The 700-nt window shown below is 50.6% G+C and overlaps 1 protein-coding gene across 1 annotated transcript in view; it reads right to left on the reverse strand.

Annotated features, from left to right (window-relative positions):
* Window positions 1-700, reverse strand: part of LOC107592493 (raftlin-like) — a 100613-nt gene that overhangs the window by 41937 nt on the left and 57976 nt on the right. The window contains exon 5 of the mRNA XM_016282026.1: window positions 105-519. Within this exon, the coding sequence (XP_016137512.1) occupies window positions 105-519 (415 nt within the window). The remainder of the gene's footprint in view (window positions 1-104; window positions 520-700) is intronic.

Raw genomic sequence — 700 nt, forward strand, 5'->3', positions numbered from 1 at the left:
CAGCCCTGGCCAGCGTCATAAGTTGGAACTAAAAGACACTTTCATTTTCGTAATATAGTTATGTGAGATTTCGTTTGATCAAAGGATAAAGACGATCAACCCACCACTCTTAGTCAGGGCCAGCCTGCTGGGTTTCTCGGTTGTGTCTGTGATTTTGGCCGTGTCGTTGTTGTTGTGTGTTAGTGTATCTCCTTGCTGTGTTTCACCAGATCCTGATTTCTCAACAGAGAGATCATCTCCTCCGTCTCCACCTTCAGTAGCTTTCACGTCCTCTCTCAGAGCCTCACCTCCCCAGTTTTCCCCTTCGTTCTCTGCTCCGGACTCGTCTCCCAGCTCCGGCTCCTCCAGGGGACTGGGACTGGGCGTCAGCCCCGAGCCGTGCAACGAGCTGGGGCTGGAGTGCAGGGAGAGGGAGGGTTCCTCTGGTTCTCCGTGCCGTAGCACGTGTGGGCGTAGGCCAGCTGGCTCCTGGATGAAGCCCACAAACACGATGCCCTGATCCGCAGCGTCCTGGATCTGCTGAGAAGAGAGATATATATTTTGCTCGCCAGTTTAGACAACATGAATTTCCGTGGTGGTCTGGTTTATCCTGCTTAAACAATAAGATTGTTTATTGTAGCCGACAATAAACAACTTGAAATCCTTAAGCCATCTTCCTCATGTGCTCTGAGAACAAAACAAGCACGCCAGTCATTAACAT

Source organism: Sinocyclocheilus grahami, unplaced genomic scaffold, assembly GCF_001515645.1.
Source record: "Sinocyclocheilus grahami isolate Dianchi unplaced genomic scaffold, SAMN03320097.WGS_v1.1 scaffold153.1, whole genome shotgun sequence".
Lineage (NCBI taxonomy): Eukaryota > Metazoa > Chordata > Actinopteri > Cypriniformes > Cyprinidae > Sinocyclocheilus > Sinocyclocheilus grahami.